General features: G+C 47.2%; 1 protein-coding gene across 1 annotated transcript in view; it reads right to left on the minus strand.

The window, feature by feature from the left end:
• LOC119456026 (protein quiver-like) overlaps positions 1–16,877 on the minus strand; it is a 44,028-nt gene that overhangs the window by 13,058 nt on the left and 14,093 nt on the right. The window contains exons 2-3 of the mRNA XM_037717620.2: positions 8,117–8,167; positions 5,048–5,188 (exon numbers count right to left, since the gene is read on the minus strand). Coding sequence (XP_037573548.1) covers positions 5,048–5,188; positions 8,117–8,167 — 192 coding nt within the window. The remainder of the gene's footprint in view (positions 1–5,047; positions 5,189–8,116; positions 8,168–16,877) is intronic.

Consider the following 16,877-nt stretch of genomic DNA (forward strand, 5'->3'; position numbering starts at 1 on the left):
ACAGAGTGAAGTTCGTTGTCGAAGGCTGGCCCCTATATAGTCGAGAGCTCTGTGGAAGTCGTGCGTGGTTTTGTCAGGTATTGTCCAGTGTGCGCTGGGCGTGCAAAACGAGCAGTGAGAGTTCTTGCTTGTACTTCGGGTGGTGTAGTGAGCTAGTCCCGAAAGGACTGAGGGTTGATGGTTGGTGTAGTGTTGAGAGGCATCGTGGTTGGGCTTTTTGTACATGTAGATATGTGTAAAGGAGGCGTGTTCTGAACAGTAACAACGGTGTATGTCAGGAGCTCTAATGAGTTGTTGAATGGTCAGAGTTGTTAATAGGGAGCGAGTTCGCGCGCACAGGAGGAGGCAGGCAACCACGCGGCTCTTGCTGCTAGTGTCGGAGGTTGATGGGGTTGCAGATTGCGTCTTTTTTTTTTTTCTGATAGGTTTTTGAGTGCAACACCGTGACGCAGTCTGGTGTGGGGGTAAAGGTTTATCTGGTATTGTCACAGTTTCGCAATAACCGAACTTTTTTTGTTCGTCTGTACCAGGGACATACACATAGAAAGAGCTAGAGAGAGTAAATTTTAACTGTGGTTAGACTTTCTGTACATATGCTAATCTGCAGTTCCCTTCAAAGATGTGACGTTTTGCTCAGCACCTTCAATATGTCTGTCATTGAAGATGAAATAAAGGTTGGACGATCGACAGCTGGTTGATTAGCATATAACGAATACGTAGAGACAAGTTTGAAGGGACACACTAGTCGCTGGATTAACAGTGTAACGAAAGGGCGTACAAGCCCATCCGAGCTCGAGCTCGTTGTGTGTGTGTGTGTGTGTGGGGGGGGGGGGGGGGGGGGGGTGCTTCTGTGGTTCTGGCTAAGAGCATTTGATAAGCGCGCATTTAACGTAGCGCCAAACCTCACCTACCTTAATGAGTTCACCGTGAGGATCCCCTTCCATTGAGCATAGCATATGAAACCGCTCTGATACCCTATACCAACTCAATACAGACCTAGCAACTCTCTCTTTTTTGCAGGCGGTGGCTTGTGTAAGCTTTCTGCCACGCGTCTCATAAGCTCTCCATACGTCTCCATACACCCACGTCCGTGTAGCTCGTTTACGTCTCGGCATTCGTGAGAGCTAGCTTCTCTGTAAATAGAATCTTTGTGAGGTGAAGCCTGCTTCAGTGGCTTGTTCTGTTCTGCATTCTCTCTCTCTCTCTCTCAGTGTGTGTGTGTGGGGGGGGGGGGGGGGGGGGGGAGGGGGAGATACATGCATGCATGCCGAGCAAACAACTCCTAGTTTCCACAGAGCCAGACTTTCTTTATCTGCCCGGTCCCTTAAAACCCGGGAGCCATCACCACCTTCTCGGAGCATTAATTAATTATACGCCACTTACAAAGACATTTGTATGTCCCAGAAGTATCGCCGGTAACGTCCTCATTACGCGATTGTTTCAGGGACCATAGCGGGCTACGTTGCCTAAGACACCGCCTCGCAGAATGTAGTGCCGATCGTATACTGCGAATGTATATAAAACGGCGGTGTGGTGCTACTGTGGACGCATATGCGCGAAGGGAGCAGGGTCATTTCGAGTTAACTAATGCCCGCACGCGTTGTGCTCGACCCCGAAGAGCAGTGGTTCGGCATAACAAGCGCCCGCCGGCGGGACTAAACGCGTGGCTGATTCGCGGGCCGCAGTCGCTCGCTTCTCGTGTAGCCGGGCACGTCGGGGCAGTCCGGCAGGGAGCGCTGCCGGTCACGCCTGGCCGACGCACGCACCGTACCGCTACGCGCCTCGATTACCGCGGCACCAAAGGGTTCAGAGGCGTGGTCGCTTTTACTAAATCCAAACCGCAAAGAGATGCTGCGGAGATATAGGCCTGTAGAAACCGGGCGCGCGCCACGCTTACAGCGCTACAACCCTGGTGGCATTTGGCTCTCGAATACGGCAAGGCGTAAGCCGCAAGGTACGCGATGGCGCGATTGCGGTGGGTCATATGCCTACAGCTGCTGCGCGTTCTTCCTCGCGGTGGACTCAAGGAGTTACCGTGGGTGTCAAGTGTACAGCCACTGGCCCGACAACTCTCGGCGCGTGCGCGCCGTAGACATGCGACCACTACTGCGCACGACCTAAATGCAATGCTTACACACTGTGGAATGTGTGTGGATAGGTGCATTGACGCAAATTTCTGTAAAGGAATCCGAACATTGAACTCCGCGCTGGTGACTCGAGGAGAAAAGAAAGTTCCACGAAACAGGACGCAGAATCTAACAACTATGAACTGCGTGGTTCGATTTAGTACCTGAGCAGAACAGGCCCACGGGACAGTAATTTGTACGTATATTCAGTCCCTACAGTCGGTCCCCGTCGTCACACCTCGTAACCCTATTTTTTACCTCTTCCCTCGGTGCTATAGAGAGACAGAACTACGAAGGGTAGGGACAGGAAGGTTAGCCTGGGTGACGATGGTGATGTTTATTGGCATCCCCTTTGAGACGGGGCGGCGGCAAATAGTCACCTAGCTTGCTCAAGAGTGAATGCCCGGTTGGCTTCCCTCTATTGGGACTCTATCAGGGCTCTATCAGGGGGAAGGGTAAAAGGTGATAAAGATGAGAAAGGAAACAAAGGTAGGAAAGAAGGAACTCTGCGCGAGGTTGCAGGGAAGAGGGTGCATCTCCCTGTCTTAATTGCCTTTTCTTAAAAGTGTACCGACAGAAAACTTTTGTCTCGTTTTTATTGGTTTGTTGGATAACCGTTGACCCAGTAATTATGCTATGGAGCCTCAATCCCCCGAGAGCGCAACAACTGATTACGTTACCTTTTAATGCGACGAATTCATAACGCACCCCAAGTGCAGCGCGGCTTCGGACGTGAAAAAAGACTGATCACGCCGTCGAAACCTAATGTGGCAGATTCGTGGTACGAGATACCACTGACACGTACGCACACACACAGGCACACTATGGCCGTACAGCCAAAAGCTCGGTCCATTCAGCACTCAACAAGACAAGATGGAAGAGCGTGTCCCTCTATGTTTCCTAGACAAGTTCACAATTGGAAAAACCAATTTGGCAGCTTATACGGCCACATTGTCAGTGTATGGATTTCAACCACTGGGTCAACAGATCCTAGAAAAGTTAAGGAGATGTGGACTTAGCTGACTGGTGGGTTTTCAAGTTGTTTGCAAAACCACGTGACCTCCGATTTCAGTGACGTGATGAGCCTCCTTTTTCGCGTCTGAAACCGCTCTACGCATGACGCACGTTTTGAATGGGTAGTATATAAAAGGCGCTGAAATTTGTTATTTGTGACGCGCTCTCGGGTATTTGAGGCTTCGTACCACGAGATCTGAATGATATCTGTTCATGTTTGTCTGCGTGCGCGTGATACCAGAAGAGAAGAACGTAAACTTTATTATCAAATCGATAAGATTTGAGATACCATGCTTGTTAATTTAATAAGTGCAAATTATACTACTAATAATAATACTGCAAATTATACGGCCTATAAAACTACGATCCTTGCGTCTTACGTCATGTAGTTGTTTAATACTTTGCTATCGCTATCAATGCTTCGCCTTCCGGGCGAAACTGCGACATTTTGTACAGTGAGATTGACATTAAGATTTGGTTTATCTCACCACATCAGTGCGTCAGTACAGAACAGAATGCACCTAAATGCTGAGTATAGCGGGAAAAAAGCTGCATTTTAGCAGCTTGAGTAGCCCCGCCACACCCCTGTTCATGGTATGTTGACAATATTCCCGATATATTTGTACGTTGTGTTTCACATTCGTTATGAAGCAGTGATATGTGTCACTTTCTGCTTCCTACGATATTTTGCGTTTTCAATATGTATTCTGTTTATCAAATTTTAAGGTTTACTTCTTTCTCTATGAAGAAATTTTGTGCTCTGAGCGTTTATCGTGCTCATGTCGATTTATAACGTTTTTCTTTTGCGTTTGTGATAGTCTGTCACTTGTAATAAATTTCTGTTTCTCGTGCAAAAAGGAGCCGCCGGCACTATATCTCTTAGTGCCAACATCTCCTTTTTAGTCATGTCAATAAAATAAATTTTAAAACGCAGTACAAGAGTCATCTTTCTACTTATCCCCGTGTAACGTTCTCATTTTCCCCCTCATGCTTCTTGGGCATTGTTTCCCTCACAAGAATTCTAGGTCATTCCCTGGGCAAGTGTTAAAATAAAACATCGTGTAGAAAACAACACGCGTGGTTCGCTATGTGCATTGTGCGCGTGACGTGTCAACATCAACGTCATGTATAGCGGAGCTCACTGCTAAAGAAAATGTCAAAATAGTATTTAGAGACTTTCTGCATTCAAGCTTTGACTCGAAGGCCTCCTCTATCATTTCATTCATTCATTCATTCATTTACTTATTAGACCCCAAGTGTCAAATGCATTACAGAGGGGAGAGGTTATGAAAAACAAACGAGAAACAATGAAATGTTCAATATGTTTCAGTGCACCCCAAAAAAAAAAACGACTGCTAATAGAATGTTAGCTAGCGACTAAGAAAAGAACATGCAAACGGCGCAAATGACAACCAGTTACAAAGTAATAAGCATCGAGGATCGAGTACAAATAATAGCAGCTATCTATACAATGTAAAGCAATGCTTATCGCAACAATGCCAGTATGAAGGTGGACCCATTCTTAGATCGACCTGACGCTTCACATCAAGCTTTTTTTTTTTTCATGTGAAGGTGATACGTTCAAAGTGTGCGGGTTTGAATACTAATTAGGTAGTTCCTTTAAGAGTGTGCTACACTGTACACAGAATGAAGGGTGTCGTAGCGACTATCTATACAATGTCAACTAATGCTTATCGCAACATTGCCAGTACGAACGTGGTTTCATTCTTAGATCGACCTAACGCTACACATCAAGCAATTTGTCACATGAAGCTGATACGTTCAAAGTGTGTGGGTTTGAATACTAATTAGGGGGTTCCTTTAAGAGCGTGCCATACATGCACACAGAGTGAAAGGTGCGGTGCCAGCTGCGTGAGTGTGTGAGTCGGCGGAGCGTATATACGTACGCTTTCCGTGCCTCTTGACGATCTTGACGCAGCATCCCTGGCACTCCCTCAGCGTGGGCAGGTTCTCCTCGCTGTGGTTGAACGGGTCCCGGCAGCGGGGCTCCTGTTCCGAGTTGCAGTCGTAGCACTGGATGCGCGAGTCTGCGCAGCGCATCAAAACGACCGTTACGCGGCGCTATACACGAGATGCTATATAGGTTAGCAGCCGAGCCGCGTGATTGGTACGCTACTCCAAACCTTCGTAATGAACGAGATAAAAAGAGCACGCGCACTAAGCGCACTATCGCGATAGCACTGGACAATTTACTGGGCCTGCCCAAAAGACCTTCGTGCAGCAAGTACCCCAGAAGTGCTTCTACGTTTATAAAAAAAATACGATACAGAAAGCCGTATCGGGAGTTTTTCATATTGCTCTGCAATTTTCTCATTGACAATTTTTCTCTAATTATAATATTTGAGAAGTTGATTGATTAATTAAGAGTAATTAAGTAATTAGATGGAATGCAAAAAATATTCTGAGTCTCTCCAAGCGACGGCAAACAACATTACCTTAGTTATGTCCAGCTACGCGACAATTGCATACATTTAAACCTTGGTGCATGATAGTTGGTACACCCTGTATATATAAAACCCATTAGATATGCACGAGGGTATTTAGAGAAATTTTCCGTCTGCGGCCCGTATCCACACCCTCAGCTAGACACTGTCTTCAAACTGAGGTCGATCAGAAACGGACGATATATGTAACCGTGACAGAAACTACAAGACACCCCGCGTTTTTCTTGCGCAAGGTAAGTTGAACACATCTTGAAACGCGAATGAACAAGAACCAAATCTGTGACGTGTAACCATTATAGAAAGAAAGTCACGTTCGATATTCGTGCCGCCGTCCCACACACGAGAGGAAGAGGTGAACCTCCCGCAGCCTGCAGACGCGCACTTTTCTTAATAAACTTCCACAAACTGCGCCGCTTCAATCCAGACCTGCATAAAGACTCCTGTCCCGGGTGTGGCAGCCCGCCGAAGACCTTCCATGTCGCCATGCTTCCATGCTCTGCTCCCCTATTTCCATTCCTACCCCCTCTCCTCCTCCCACTCACGTGACCCAGGAGCTGTGGGATGACGCCCTCCGTCGCGGACCTCCCGGGTCATGATCCACCGGGCCCGTGAGACAACGGTCGTCGTCTTAGGAGCCCCGGACTAAGGGCCCCTGTCACTCTCTCTACCACTCCCTTCTTGAACAATAATAATAATGTTTCTCTCAATATCTCTCTTATGTACGCAAGCGTTTAATACCATTATTGTGCCCCATGCTTCGCCACTGGGTTTAGGGCTTGCAGCATGTTCCCGAATCGACCGCACGGCGATTGCTCACCATATTGTGAAACAATCACGCATGTATACGAAGTGTTGTTATTAACTTATATAATGTTCACGTTTCTATTTATGTTGACAGAGCATGTCTTGTTCATGTTTATTGTTGGCCCATTTCTTCTTCTGGATAATATTGTAATATCCGTAATATTTTTGGATCATCTGTCTCGTCATGAGGGTAATGAAGCGTTACATCGAAGGGTGTGGATATCGAAATATATGCTATATTTTGTGCATGTTATCTATACATTTTGTGTATGCTGCCTTGTGTACGGGCCTCCAGGCAACTTCAAGCTGCATTTTGCCGCTTTTCGCCTGGGGTGACCTCCAACTATTATGTCGGAAATAAAATCCTTTGATTGATTGATTGATTGATTGATTGATTGATTGATTGATTGATTGATTGATTGATTGATTGATTGATTGAAAGCTTGCGATAGTTTAAGGGCAAAAGGAAAAAAGGCCTTCTTTTATAAACCAAGCAAAATGAAGGGAACTCGGCGCTATATGTCCAGTTCTGAATCCATGAATCTCCAGTTCAAACAAATCCCCTGCTCTCTTTTATTGCGATAGCAATTATATGGACACTTCAACCGGATTTCTGCCGTCGGCGTCGCCATCGCCGTGAGGTTCCGTATTAAGTCCAAGGCGATAAAATCGTCGCCGCGCGCCGTATGCGCGAGCGAAAGCGCGCGTGGACACGCGCTATCACGGAGAGCGAACTCACGGCGGAAAGCAAACGCGACCGTCGCGCGAAAGGCCGTGGGGGTATGGGAGGGAGGGAAGCGGGGCGACGCTGTGCTCCGGCACCAAAGGCGTATCTTGCAACCGGGCGTAAGGGGAACTTGCCACTCAATCTCCCACGCGAAAGCAAGAAAGCGGGAAGGCAGCACGGGAGGGAGGGGGGGGGGGCGCAGCTTACTCTACCAACTGCGCTCGTACTTTGCCCGCGGCTGTGGTGGTCGCCCGCACCGTCTCTTATCTCCACACGGCTCTGACCTTTGTATGCTCTGTGCATTCGCCGCTCAGTTTCCGTTGAAGCGATAGACCGCACGAACCTTCGCCAGCTGCGGCGGCTGCGCTTGCTGCCAGCGTTTGAACAGTCGTTGTCTGCGGTCATTCAGTGTGATCTAATCATGTTTGCTTGTGCGCGCTGACATCACGCTTGTTAATTCAGTTAGTAAGCGAATGTGTCCAAGTTTATGCAGCCGATAAAACTACTATCTCTACTCCGAATAGCTCTCTACTAATTTGCTATCGCAATTGATGCTTCGTCTTTCGGGCGAAACTGCGACATTTTTACTTTATTTTCTTTAGGCGATACACAACGAAAACATACAATAAACAACGTAACTTTCGTACACATCCTCCGCTAGGCTATCTAAAGCTATCTAGTTATGAACTCTCAAGTTTAGGAAAGCTCTAATAAACAAAACAGTTCTCAATCAGCAGCTTGGTGGGTCAATACATGCCCCAGTTTTGTCACAATAACTGCTGTCGTCTAGCCTACTGCGCGCAGGGTACAGCCGCAACTCCTCCACGTCCGGACCATCGTGGTCTCCCGACAAGAGCGGCAATCTGAGCGCTTTAGTCTGCTCCCACATCCGTTCCAAAAGCAGAGAATCAACGCAAAGAAAGAAAGAAGAAGAGAAAGAGAAAAGAAGAATAGAAAAGAGGAAGTTGTTGGACACTCACTCAGGCACTCTTCTTCGGCCAGGACGCAAGTAAACGTCGCGAAAAGCGAAGCTGAAACAGAGAAGCACACGAGTCAACACACAGGCATCCTCGGGAGGGTCATCGAGAGACGCAATGTCATAGCAGCAAATAAATAAAAGAAAGAAAGAAGGGAAGAAAAGGTTGTACTAATAAGAGACTGAGCAAAAGTGCGGTGGTCTCGGCGGGGGCACTCGAGCGAACAATCAACTCCAGACTACTCCTTCCCCCTCAACATCCTCTCCTCTTTCCCCTCCTATCACAATTCTCTTCCTTTCGATGCTTGACCGGATTAATTCGAAATGAAGGGGGGGGGGGGGGGAGGGAGAGAAAGAAGAAGTGGGACAGATAACAGAGGGCAGGAAACGAACAATTAAGCTCGAATCTCCGTACGCTTCGGGAGGCAGGCGCCAACAGCAGAGAAAGTTCAACAGCAGCGTTCGAGAGCTGCGCAGCTTAATTAATTAACCTCCGAAGCCTTTAGTCGCGCGGCTTCCGACCGGCTCTGCCGGAACCGCTTATCAAAAGTTGCGCGACGGTGTAGCGGAAATAAATCGCGAGAGGCAAAAGCCAGAGGCTATACGTGCACCGAAGGTATAGAAGGGAACAGAACCCATGCAAATGTTATGCATGAGAAGAGAAACACTCTTTAACCGCTTCAGCCGCAAATTATGACTCAGTGTTCTTAGAGCGTCCAAATTACTAAAGTTAATTGATTACAGATATGACATTTAAAGAACTGAAGTAGTTGTTACGAGTAGATGTGCCGGTTATTATTGAGCCAAGGGCTTTCTGATGCAAGAAAGGACGCTAATAGCAGAATACAGAACGACACGTCGAACTTTTTGTTAACCATAGTTGTACAGCTCTTAAAAACCATTGTTTTGCTTTATAACTCTCCGTATTAAAGTGACATGACATTGTTTTTTGGTTAACAGAAAGTTGCGTTTACGTTCAGCGCCATGTTCAAGACCCTTATGTTGTCGTCACTAGTCGGAACATTCAAAAGTATGTCGCATTTCCATAGGGAGACATCTTGAATCAAAGGAACAATGGATACTGGAGATGTTTGCCTCGTCATACGCTAACAAGCTACTCATGGTGACGAAGGTTACATACGAAAGGAGGCATTAATACTTCGTACACACGCATACAACATACACAAGCACGTACAGTAACAAGTGATTAAAGTGTCTGGTCGAAGCCAGTGTCTTTGAGAAAGGCTAAGGGCGCCTTCGTTTCCCGCAAACCAACCGGCGTTGCTCCAAGGTCCGAGTACATGGTGAAACTATAAGGAACTGTCGCGTAAATTTAAGGCAGATTTAAGCGTAGCCCTTAAAGGCCGCACAGAGCCTGCAGACGCGTAAAACATTTGTTAAGTAATCGCACGCATTGCACGCATTGTATGCAGGTTATGCATGATATTCTGCTGCATCTCAATAAACTATCTATTTAAGGCAAAAAAAAAAAGTAAACGAAGACCTAGCTATGTTCGCCCGCTATTTATACATGCATCATGGTACATTACGGCATAATCCCCCGTACTAACTTACATTCGAAAATGTGCAACAGCATTCGCTTCGCACGCGATATCTGATTAGGCAAGATTCTTTAGCTATACAGGGTATTCAAAGTTTAACAGTAATAAAAACGCTATGCTAGCTACACGAAATCTACCTGCACTGCCGGTTTATGCGCTCTGACGGACACAATCTTCGAGACAGATTAGGGTCATCAAACACCCAATTAACAAATGCTTCTTAATTAATTTTCGTGCAATCGCGATCGTGGTATAAGTTTATATTTGAAACTTTAAAGCAATCGAATTTTAAGGCAAATTCACTTTGTTTGATTCACCTGGATTGTTTCTAGCTGTTTCTAGATCATCATCATCAGCCTATACTGTATTTATGTCCACTGCAGGACGAAGGCCTCTCCCTGCGATCTCCAATTACCCCTGTATTGCGCTATCTGGTTCCAACTTGCGCCTGCAAATTTCCTAACTTCATCACCCGACCTAGTTTTCTGCCGTCCTCGACTGCGCTTCCCTTCTCTTGGTACCCATTCTGCAACTCTAATGGTCCACCGGTTATCCATCCCACGCATTACATGGCCTGCCCAGCTCCAGTTTTTTTCTCTTAATGTCAATTAGAATATCGGCTATCCCCGTTTGCTCTCTGAACCCCACCGCTTAACTCGTTCCTTAACTTGTTCTAGAGCTTCTTTGTTAACCTCCAAGTTTCTGCCCAATATGTTAGCACCGGTAGAATGCAATGATTGTACACTTTACTTCTCAACGACAGTGGTGAGGCCCCAGTCAGGATTTGGCAATGCCTGCCATATGCACTCCAACCCAATTTTATTCGTCTGTAAATTTCCTTCTCATGATCAGGTTCCCCTGTGAGCAAGTTACCTAGATAAACGTACTCCTTTACCGACTCTAGAGGCTGACTGGCGAGATGTTTCGATATATTTATAATCAAATTTGACTCATGCAGCTAATTTTGCATTCACGGGCATTGGCCTCGACACACCGTCAAGCCCCTACTGTGACGCGCGATTCCTGCGTGTAGCATATCGTTGGCAAGCTGGACAAAGCTGATAGCAGCTACGTGGTGGTGCACGGTGTGTTGTAGCTACAGGTGGGTTTAGCATGGTGATCGAGACCGGCAATTGCTTCGCCTGAACGTCTCTTTCATTGTCACTGGGGTATTCACCATCTGTCGAACAGTTCATTGTCTCTTGGAAACGTGAGGAGAATGCGTGAAGCTTCCTTGAGGGCTATGGCAGATCCTTCCGGAAACACAAGGCGTTGCAGACATGCATGTGGGAGGCCTTTCTTTTCTAAGTTCTCAAGTAAAGCGTCACTTTCACCAAGATAGCTTGGGCATGACCACATAAAGTTTTCGATGACTCCTGTACCATTGCACGAATACACAGCGAAGAATCGGTACGTCCCGTATTGAATAAGCATGCAGAGGTCCATCATGTCCTTATTCGGTGCAGTAACGAGGTTTCCTCTCGACGAAACCGCCTGGTTACACAGGGCCCATGTGGCGGAATCCAAAGCGATAAGAAGTGAGCACAGATGTTAGATTTCGTGACTTTATTGATTCTTGGACTTGAATTTCCTGACTTGATTGCTTCTTGGACTAAAGTTTTGAACTTTAGGAGGATGTGAGAGTACTGCGTACGCAAGAGCGCCAGTTCCGGCATATCCGGCAATGTCAATGTGAGAAGAGAAGAAACTGAAACTTTAGATCGAAGCCTTTCCTATAGAGGTCTTTCACGAATGACAGACTTACGTGGGAACTTGCTTAATGGTAAACCACGGCAGAATTGTTGCAACGCCACCATCGAGTCCGTGAGGAGTACATCTTATGCAGGCAAAGTATTTAGCTTTTGTAAGGTAGCAGCTATTGCCACACCCTGCTACCTTTCTTTTTCTATCTCTACTTTCCTATCATTTTACCTCCCCCTCCCCTCTCTCCCCAGCGTAAGGTAGCAAACCGGACCTTCGCCTCTGGTTAACCTCCTTGCCTTTCCCCTTTCTTCTCTTTCTCTCTCGACAACTGTTGATGTGACCACACCGTTCAACCGGCAAGACCATGTAGCTCTCAAAGAGGGTATACAAAACGCAGCTGCGCAGCGGTCTGGATTCGCTTTGACGGAACCATCTGGGTGCACTTGGAGGTTATTCCGGTAATTAGTCGACAAGTGCGCCAGAACGAGGGACTTTGCATCTGGAGGTGAAACAGTGTTCTTCGAATGCAGTCTCAGTACGCTTAAGCTGTGTGTTAAGCGCTGCATGAAAATGTGAATGTGTCCTGTCAGCTATACGTTGGAAAAGGGCTTTGCCGGGCGAAGACTCATTTAGTCGTATAGCAATTGAGGCAAGAGAGCCTGAGACGCCTGAATCAGGAATGGGAATGACTGAGGAACCCCTAGACATAGTAGAAGGGCTTTACTGTGGATTGCTTTTAGGCGCTCGAACCGGCTCACCGAAAGCGAGATCAGGGGACGTTGGTATAGTATCCTACCGGTAACCAACGCTGAATGTAGCCGTAGCATTGACGTCGGGCGGTAACCCCAGCGTATGCCAGCGACGCGATGAAGGACATACATTCACTGTGTTGACAACGTCGCAGCGTTGTCAACAGCGCGACGCCATTGAAGTCTGTGGTCAATTCCCAGAAATAGCAACTGCGCTCTTGGTATCGGCTGGAGAAAACAAGTAACGACTGACTTTTCCCTTTCTCTCACGTTGACGTTCCCTCACGGCTTGACGTTGTGTCGAGATACACGCCCCCTGAATGCGAAATTAGCTGACTAATTAGCTGGCTTTGATATACAGGGCTTTAGTGGCTTTGATGCCACGGTTGCCACGGTTATGGAGTTTTCATATTACAAACAAGCTAATCTGTTAGAAATCCTGAAAACAAACAATTTTAGGCGGCACTTCTTCGTTTGTAGCCATATCCTATTCCTGTATGCTGTTTTTGATGAGTTCCGTCCACTGCGGCGTTATCACTTGCCCCATCCTCAGGCTCACGGTGTTAATTGCAACGTTCCTCGATATTATCTGTCCGCAGCTCTTAGAACATTTTCTTTCTAACATATACACTCATCATTGTCTACTTGCCAACATGGTGCCACGTATGCTTTCTTTTGAGTTTTCGCTTCTACCTCGCATTGTATGTGTTAGCGTGCTTCACTGATTAATATTTCAGTTTGTTCTTCCACTTCTTCTAATTTCATCACCCCATGGTGCCACTCACCGGACAGATTAAATTAATTCCTGACGCACAAGTAATTGATGATGAGAAGTTTGGTCGAAGGAAGTTTACGTACGAAGGCGCAAGTGTGCTTGAAACCAATTTTATTACGTTCACCGCAATTGCCACAATTTTCAGGCTGGTCAAACGACCATATATTACCGATTCGCGTAAGCACCACCAGTCCTGCTTCTATAAATACTCTCATGAATTAATGTGCGTGCCCCTTCTACTGCCCCCTCGTATCTCTCTCTCTCTCTCTCTCTCTCTCTCTCTCTCTCTCTCTCTCTCCCACTCTTTTTTCAGTATGGTTCCGTAGGAGGACACATGGCGGAGAACAACTTTGCAGAACGCTGCCCAACATTCACAACGCTATAAGAAATAAATCAACCCCCACCTCTGCTACTAAACAACGCCCCCTTCTATTTCGTGTTTCTTTTTTTTTCTTTTTCTTAAAGTAATTGGAGAACGCCCCACGAAAACGCGCGAACTGCGCGAACAGAGACAAACAAACAAAATAACACCGCCCTCCTTCCCCTCTCTCTCTCTCTCGTTCTCTTATCAGACACTAAAATTACGGGCGTTCTCGACGTATACGTCCGGCCGGGGCTGTCCGGTCGACAACTGATCACTACAACAACAGAACTGTGCGTGCTAGAGTAAACGAGGCAACAACAGCGGCGGCAGCAGCAGCAGCAAAAGAAACGCGCGTATGCAATAACCATCGAGAGAACAAATAACGATCCACCAATCAGCGTCCACGTATACGCACACAACCGCGCCGAACGAGAAAGTTTAACTCAACGGGAACGACGGCCGCCCGACGCTATCTCTCGGCTCTCCGAACGCCGCACGTGCGAGAACGAACGCTCCGGTACATGCGCGCACGTACGGTAGCCAATCTGGCGCCGCTGTATTCCCGCACCGGCGATGGGACGGCGCTAGGGGGAGTGCGGGGAGGACGGTTTGATCGGAGCCCGAAATAGGCTCCGCTAAGACCCCCCCCCCCCCCCCTTCCTTCGGTTTTTCTTCTGCATGCGGGGCATTAATTTCTGCCGGAGACGATTACGGTAGGGCGTATAGTATAAGGACAGGCTCCGGAACGGGACGTCAGGAGCACCTGTCCCGAGTCATTCCCTATACGCTGCTGTTGCTGCTTGTGTAGTACCGCTCGTCTAACGCGGTAATCGGCGAGCCGGTGGGTCTTCTATAGTAGCTATAGTTCCACCGAGCCAAACGATGCTGGCTGGCATAGGCAACAACGAAGCGATGACACGAAAGAGGAGGGAAGTGGTATCCGGTGTTCTCGTCCCACGCTCAGACGGCCGGAGCTCCCGCGAGCGGAACGAGGGCTTAGTGAACCGGAGAGCCACAATGTCGCTTAACAATAGGCACACGGTGACAGTCAGTTATGACGCACGCTGACGGAATAAAGCATCATTAAGATAAGGGACCGTCGAGCTACCTTTCTTTCGTTCGTGGTGATCTTTGTAGAGACGTCGTATAGCATTTACGTTCGATATAATCTCGTGCAAGTCAGAGATGACCGCCGAAAGCCCGTAGAAAACAATGAGCAGCTATAAGTGCGTTTAGCGTAGGAGGCTGTTGTAAGATTGTCACGTTCATTTGCCACTCCCTCTTTTTTTTTTTTTTTTTTGTGGAGTGTAGGCCATCACCGTTCAAGAAGTCGTAGCAAAGTCAGGAAAGTGCAGCACTGCAAATAAACTTGATGGGACAAAATTAATGTTTCACTGATTCTGTCAAGAGACAGCGGAAGATAGTCACTATTCAGGTAATGTGACAGCACTCAGTAGATTAACTCGCAGACCATACTTTATGGCAGTCAGCATGATTTTTAAGTGTTTGCTTTTTTAGCTTTTCAATGAGGTAATAATTATTGCTCGGGTACAGTGATGATGGCTCATTTGCTTTGAATTTAAGCATCCTCTCTTACTTCTCAGCCAAGCCAAATGGCTGACATGCTACACAGCTGATTAAGCTGTAAAGTAAAATACAGAAAAAGTAAATTCATTAAAAATTGAGAAAGTCGTACGTTAGTTTCATCCTTAAATTAGGTCACGTGGTAACCAAACGAATAAGAAGAAGCCCGTATTCACAAGAGGCTCTTACGATACAAATGTTCGTAAGAGAAAATGCTAGCCAATCTTGAAGTTGTACATACGATCAGTGAATGCCGCCGTCCAATGGCAAAGTGCACTTATGAAAGAAAATATTTTTTTTATTCGGCCCCGGATTGTTAGCCTGTAATAAATGTGTAGTATGTTTGAACAACGTAGTGTTATTCGGTTTTACTGGCTATACGGTCACAAACTGCTACATGGATTTAAGTTTTCTCAGTTCCCGTGGTCGGTAAACTTTTGCGGTTGACTGTACAGGCTACAATAGCTACATCGACAAATTTGTGAAGTGCAGGGCCAGTATTCACATAAAGCTATTACGCTAAAATTTTTAGTAAGAGCTGGACATATTATTAGCTAAGGCGGCTGACCAATGGCAAATAATACTTACGAACTAAAGGATTCGTGAATTAGGACCCAGGTTTATTTTGCTTTATTTCAAGGTCTGCACAGAGGTCAGAAGCATGTGGTTGGTGGACGGAATGAATAGACTAGTGAACAAGCAAATAAACGACTAAACAAAAGACTATAGCTAAAGTAGTTGTTCGTGACTGACTGACCGATGTCTACGCCACGAGATACGATTTTATTAACCGTATCTAAACTCCTAGTACGTGAGCATTTCTCCTTTTTTTTTCTTTCCATCCCGACCCCCATTGGAATGCTGTCGAGAATCGAACCTGGGACTTCAGGAGCACATCGTTGTAACCTCTGGTCCGCTTCGGCGGAGGTGAGCGAACAGGTAAAACAATGTTACTCTAGCGCTTCGTAATCGTCTGTATTGAAAAAAAAAATGTTCTCGTTGGCAAACATTTGCCAAGAACTTTCTCTGTCCTCAGTCGAGGTTTCCTTTAGTCTTGATCACTAAGGCCAGACGAGGGCTTCCTTTTAGTAACGGTGTTGTAGTTGCTTTGCGCACGCGATCCAGAAGGGGGACATATTTCGGCGTTCTCCTCCGTCAATAAACAGTCGTAAGAGAGCGCCGCTCGACTTTGGTCTTCTTTTCTACGTGCTTCTCCTTTTAGTATTTTTTTTAAGTTTTTTATTTCACTCACTTTCAACATTTACAGAGAGAGAAGAAAAGAGAGAGAGAGAGAGAGAGAGTTAGCAAGCGTAGGAAAGGCGGTGAACAGCGAGTATGAAGTTGAGGAATGGAAAGGCTAATGGAGAGAGAGGGAAAGAGATAGAGATATCACGCATTGTGGCGGGAGTGTGGTGGAGAGGAGCATAGGGAAGACGAGTGAGTGCGAGAAAGAAAACGGCGGGGTAAGAAATGGGTTAGGAGCCCGGGGCAACGGGACGGTGGATAGGGAAAGAGGTTGTGGGGGGTTGGAGGGGTCCCTGTCGGGGACGGGGGGGGGGGGGGGGGGGGCGCCAACCAGCGCGGCGACCGCGTGGCGGCGTCGGCGTTGTCGTACGGGAAGCGGCAGCGGCGGAGGAGAGGAGCTTTTTTGGGGGGGGACCCGCTCCCCCTTCTGTCGCAGTGCGAGCAGACACGTGACTGTGTGCGTGGAGCAGTCGATGCAGACCACTGCTCGCCGAGCGGCGGCATCGCTGGCCTGCATCTGGAGCTGCAGCGCGGCTTCGCTCCGATCGCCGAATCGTACTCCCCGCCGCGACCGCCAGACTCCCGTTCCTCTTGAAGGGGAATGACGAAATCAAAGGGAGAATAATCCACAAGGACTCATTACAGCTATAACTTGCAGCTGTATGACATTGCATAGGTGTGTGCAGAGTTCTGTGTAACTTAATCTGAGATGTCGTGCAAATAAACGTCGCAACCGTTTCCCCATTTGTACACCACCTAACTTCTATAGTGGCTGTTTACGG

The sequence above is a fragment of the Dermacentor silvarum genome, chromosome 6, assembly GCF_013339745.2.
Source record: "Dermacentor silvarum isolate Dsil-2018 chromosome 6, BIME_Dsil_1.4, whole genome shotgun sequence".
Lineage (NCBI taxonomy): Eukaryota > Metazoa > Arthropoda > Arachnida > Ixodida > Ixodidae > Dermacentor > Dermacentor silvarum.